Below are 6,000 nucleotides of genomic sequence, written 5' to 3'. Positions count from 1 at the left end.
ACAACCAGTAATTCACTCAAATGCCTTCGCACATGTACCTCAGTGCTTCTATTCAAGTTTGTAATCTAGAATTAAAACAAATGTTTATGCTGCTTTAATAGTTGCATTTACTTTCAGGCAATACACTCAATTTCAATATGGGTCAGAGATCAGAGAGTGAGGAGCCTTGAATTACTGCATCCCTTTCTTCCATAATAAACCCCACAATCACAGCAGTACTGGCAATACTTCAAGCAGGCAGAGAGAAGTGTAACGTGAAGCAGGGAGGCTTGCAAGTCAAGTGACAGACTGTGCTGCATCTCCGCTGGATGTGGTGCAGACAAGGACAACATCTTAAGAATTAGAAAGGACAGGTCTGCAACACAAATGGCTGAGCTTTGAAGGTAAAGGCTCCACAAAAAGGTATTGTACATGAGGGTCTAAGAACACTAAAGTTTATTTTTCATAGGAGCCACAGTATACTTTGTAATTCCAAGTGACAATGAGGAAGGACAACTCAAAAAAAGTTATATCCAGAACGAATAAAGAAATTTCGAGGTTAATTCTACTGCAATTAGAAAAGTGTAGTGTAATTGGGAAAGAGCGCATATATTTCTGGTGGGATTAACTGAATAGTAGACCTTAAAAGCATACTAGACTGCAGAGGAATTACTTTTAATTAAACGAGTAGCTGCTCTTGAATGGACGTGACTGCAAAAATCCAGTGGTCACACCTGTAAAATGCGAGCGGAAAAAAACAAAAATGTGAATAATATGACACATATTTGAAGTTCTCTATATTTGAAAGTAAATTAAGTCATACAATTCACCACCCTCTTTTCTCTAAAGGGAAACAATAGCAATGGGTCACTTCACCACTGGTTCTGCACACCCCCAAACCCCATCTCCAAATGAATAAATTCGTTCAAGGTGGAGCACCTCACCATATTAGCAAATTAAACATTTGTCATTCTCAGCCCTCTTCGCTTTGAAGGAGGGTGATAAATCAACATTAAAAAGGAAAAACTGGAATTAAAAACCGAGGACAGGCATGTATGAAACCCATTTAGAGGGGCTTAAGTTTTTTGTTGTGTTTTTAAACTAAATCTGGATGTATTTAAAAAGGACAAAAAAAAAAAAAGGAGGAGTAAGGGCAACACCAACTGGTGCCCCCAAAAGCACACATTCCATGGAAGTTTGTAAGTGTTTTTCCTTGTGCACAATTTGCCTCAATGTACACCACATGGGTTTTGAGAATGTACTATTCCAGCAGAGTCCGAGGCATGATCCACTTGGCAGGGCGTTGATGAAAAAGGACATTACTACTTGAAGACTATGTATCACAGCAGTCAGAATCGCTATTTGTTGCTTTTTGCTATAATTAGGGTCTTTTTCCTCAGTTCAAGTAGCGTACAAATGTTGGACTGCTGGACTCATGCACACAGCTACCAAAATGGAATGTGGGGGAAAGGGGCATACGCTATGCACATTGGGTTGCAAAATGATCAGGAAAATCAAGACCTAAAGGGTGATGATATATCAATGCTATTATTCATAAAAACCTTGTTTAGTAATAAAAAAAATTGCTTTGTTTAAATATGAATATTATAGTCTGCTTCTCAGGGTTAGGAAATAAGTCTTTGTATTTGTTTTTTTGCTTCCGAAAAGCAGATTGTATCTACTACAACTCCATGTCCTGGGCTTCATCTTCCGAGAAGTCAGACATTGAGCTTTCAGATGAGCTATCTCCTGTGCGCTCTTCTTGTTCTTTAAGCGCTTCTTCTGTTGCATATTTCTGGATGTACTCTAAAAAGGAACAAAAAAAAACAATCAATCATGAAATTTGGAGCCTGCTTGCACTGTCCATACATTAAATGAGGGTGAATTCACAGATTTGTAACAGAAAGGTTTGTATCTACCACATTCATCTGAACGGGACTGGAAGAAAACCATAAGCTTGCTGCAGAAAAAACCCATTCAGATGAATGGAATAGATTTTCAGTCAAATTCCTGCAACTAACTTGCGGCAAGTGAACGCACCCTAGCGAAATGTCGAATGTCAATGAAAAGTACCTCCACAGCACCAGCAATTGGAAGGTGGTTATAGCATTAGTCACGTTGCAAGGCCTGATAAGTGATCAGATATTGACAATGCCCCCTTCAATAGATGGCATTGCTGAGGTACTTTTTTTCATCCCCTATTTGCATGCCTTTTTCCCAACGCATGGCAGAAGACTACACCAACTTGGCATTCTCTACACCGAAACCTTATTCCCCAATGAAGACCTCAAAACAAAGAATGTCATGGACTGTTCTAAAATAAGGAACATGGATACCAGATAGTCTTTTTTCTAGTCTATTACTCCTATAAACCATAAAATAATAGTCCTATGTATTACCATGCAACATCACATGAGCCTTTTTTTGCACCATTTCTCCCGTGTGGGAGCACACATCAAGTGCAAAGTGACATCCCTTGTTGCCGACTGCCGACAATCACCATACACCGCACCCCAACACGCATTTGGCCCAAATGCTTCATCCAGAGGTAAGAACAAGTCATCATGGTTGAGTATACATAGAAACATAAGACTAATCAAAAGAATAAACATACCCACGATAACTTGTGAAGAATTTGAACAAAATGCACATTGGGGTGCAGTTTACAGGGTAAACTATGTGTATGGTGTCTGTATACGTATGTCATATACCATTTATGATATATCCAGATTATTGTGATTTCAAATACCTATACTCATGCATAGCAGATTGTGTGGACACTGTTTTAGATTTCTGTGTTTGTATATTTAGAAATAACACACTTCATTATACTTCTGTCCTGCGTCCTAGGGCTCTCACAGAAGCGTACGGTCATAGCGTATTGCAAGGACAGGTTTTGTACATAATAAGTTGTACCAATGTCCTATAGGTGGCCATGTTGCCGCTTACACAAATGACCCAATTTTTCTTGAGCACATATTCTGCAAAACATCCTATTTCGGTGCTTATTACGCTCGTATACCCGTTAAGATAATACATGGTAACGGGCGGCATGCAGGCAGTATGCAGTGTCATTGTGTACTGGTTACGTGCGTATATCTTGCAACCTTCGAGATACACTTGTGTGAGCCCCGCTTTAGACAATGTCTGTGTGTTAGAACATGGCTATGCAAAAAACAGATAAACACGCCAGAAGCAGATGCTACTGGAATCCTTGCATTTCTGAAACAGGTGTGTGGCTGTTACAGCATGCGCAATAAGGAGACAGTCTCCCTTAAATGCATTACCAAAACCCGAAATTCATTCAGATCCCAGACCGTAAAATAAATTTAGAATCAAGACCGCTCCATTTACTAACCACTCGTTGCTTGCCAGGGCTGGGTGATCTTCAGTTCCAAGCACCACTGCACTAGGTCCTGATGCCAGTCAGCAGAACTGTGTAGTCTCCGCTAATTACTAAAGTAACTGTTGGCAGTTGTGGTGCCAATATGCCCACAGAGACCCTTATGGTTGTGGTGGTAGGATCTTAAAGATGCACTACTTGTAAATGCAAACAAACCTTTAATTTTCTGTTTGTACTCCTCAGGTCGATGCAGGTACATAGCTGCAGCGTCTCCATTAAGTGGATCTATTGGGTTGGGGTAGGCCAGCAGCTGGGGCAAAAAGGACTCAAATATATTGGTAAGATCTGCATAAAAAATAAAAGGGGAATAAAAAAAAAGGAATTTAAGACATCCTGATACATTTAAAGTTCAGTTTTCCTAAAAGTAATCCACTTGTGCTGTCTCAATCATTTGGTTGGAGATTCCTCCTGAGCAGTGGGTCTGGGCACTCTTCAAAGACATCAGAGGACAACCAAGGCTAGGTGTACACTAGTGTATTTTGGGGACATGTGCTATCCATGTAATACCACGGACAGCACACTACTATTATAGCCCATGAGGCTATACACATGTACATTTTTTTTCACATGGACCCATAGTCCTTGAGAAAAGAAACTCCTGTCCTGTTCCTGTCAGTTTCACTGATGAGAAATAGGACATGCCGATTTAGGATTGTGGTGGGTCTGTATATCAGATAGCACAGACCGGTAACTTGCAGTTAAGGCTAGTGTGCACCTAGGGTTAAAGGGCAACTAAACTAAGGACCCATTCACATGAACGTAAAGATGCTCCGTATTACACAGCGAATAGGGTCCGCTGATTTCTGTCACATGGAAAGAAACAGTATATCCAATCTTGGTACATATTATGCACTGCAATAGCCCTCAGAAGTGAATGGGCATGCGTAAATCTGCAGTATATTCCCTGCATACTTACACAAAAAAATCAATGGCCTTTTGTGCGTTTTTTTACGAACAAAAATATGCAATAAAGCTGTGTGAACACACTTCACATGACATTGTCAGAAGTTTTCATCGGTAGAGGTTCATCTGCTGATGCCCCCTCGCTGATCGCTAAAATGAAATGGTAGAAGTATTTGGAGCCCCCACCGATCAAAACTTCTTACATGCCACTATGACCTGTCAAAAGTTTTGAAAGTTTAGTTCTACTCTCTGGCTGGCTTTTTCAAAAACTATATTATAAGTAAAGAAAAAGGCTGACCATAGCACCAACCGAGTTTGGAAAAGAGATACCAAAGCAACAGACTAAATGAACAAGGAAGAAAAAAAAACAAAAACACAAGAAACACAAAACCACAAACAGCAAAGACAAGTAAGGAAATACACCCCCTCCCCCCAAACTAAGAAAAAAAACAAAACTTCCATATCACCTGACCAGTAGTGCCACGTTCACTAGAGGCCACCATGTACAAGGTAAAGGGCTGTGAAGACAGCGTGAATAATTGGGAGGTGAGAGCTGCATATATGCTGAAATCAGCTGGATATGCAGCTGATTTTGAACCAACATCTGCACTGATGGTGTGGATTTTGACTGTTTCTTTTGCGGAGATACTGCAGACCTTGCCACGAAAAATCTGCATCATTTCCACAACGTATGAATTTAGGTTCAGTTCAGGGTTTGTCTCTGATTTTTTTTTGGTGAAATTGATGTTTTTTCCTCATTTACTTAAATGGGTTTTAAAAAAAACTGAAGGCTCAGTTTTTTTTTTCTGGCGCAAACTGCGTTTTTATTTAAGAAAAAAAACTGAAGCATTCATTTTTTTAAATTTTTTTTTACCCATTAAAAGCAATGGCGAAAAAAAACAGACCACTTTATTTCATTTTCTCTCCTTTAAAAACTAAGCAGAACTGACGGAAATGCTGAACTGAGCCTAAAAACATGTGTGAATTTACCCAAACATACAGTAATTTTACACAACTAGCTGTGTGACACCACCCTAAAGCAGAAAGTATTGCGCCATCTAGTACAACTGGTTGCACAAAAAAAAGCTCACCGTACAGGGCTGTCCAGGTCTGATTGATTACATCTAGACACACTGTACCTGATCTGTGGAAACACAAAGCTTTAAATTATCAAGAACTCAGCAGATCCTACTACAGAGCATTAGAGGTGCACTGACCACTGCAAACTGGGCAGCAGAGAACTCGCCTTTATTGTTGGGAAGGCATTCTGCATAATGCACTGAACTGTTGTGGATATTCTACTACTGAATAAGCTGACATTTATTGTCTATCCAAGGAAAGGATAAATGTTAACACCCAGAATACCCCAAAAGAAGTCCAGCTTTAAAAGTCATTGCTGGGTAATTTTATGGCCAACAACATTCCCCTGCAATGGCTGCTTGTAGTATTACATGCCGGAAACTCCGATGCAATAGATGTACAGTACGTATACACAGTCAAAAGCAGCTTGAGTGGCCGACTACATGCAAAGACATGCCATTTTTGCTACAGCTATCGTTATACAAGGGACGTTCATTATAGATTTCCCCTGACCCACTTCTATTTACCGCAGGATGCTGGAACTGCACATGTGTAATGATATAAGTCTCTATAGGTTACCTGCCAATTTGCAACTCTGAACTGATAAGTCTTTCTTTTACAGGTGCTGAAGTGGT

At 40.0% G+C, this 6,000-nt stretch overlaps 1 protein-coding gene across 1 annotated transcript in view; it reads right to left on the bottom strand.

Moving 5' to 3' along the window:
• Positions 1-418: 418 nt before the first annotated feature.
• Positions 419-6,000, bottom strand: part of UBE2H (ubiquitin conjugating enzyme E2 H) — a 46,601-nt gene continuing 41,019 nt past the window's right edge. The window contains exons 5-7 of the mRNA XM_066592158.1: positions 5,377-5,429; positions 3,539-3,667; positions 419-1,785 (exon numbers count right to left, since the gene is read on the bottom strand). Coding sequence (XP_066448255.1) covers positions 1,661-1,785; positions 3,539-3,667; positions 5,377-5,429 — 307 coding nt within the window. The 3' untranslated portion in view covers positions 419-1,660. The remainder of the gene's footprint in view (positions 1,786-3,538; positions 3,668-5,376; positions 5,430-6,000) is intronic.

The sequence above is a fragment of the Eleutherodactylus coqui genome, chromosome 2 (assembly GCF_035609145.1).
Source record: "Eleutherodactylus coqui strain aEleCoq1 chromosome 2, aEleCoq1.hap1, whole genome shotgun sequence".
In the NCBI taxonomy this organism is placed as follows: Eukaryota; Metazoa; Chordata; class Amphibia; order Anura; family Eleutherodactylidae; genus Eleutherodactylus; species Eleutherodactylus coqui.
The sequence above is the reverse complement of the archived record's forward strand: the minus strand, read 5'-3'. Positions and strand labels throughout refer to the sequence as shown.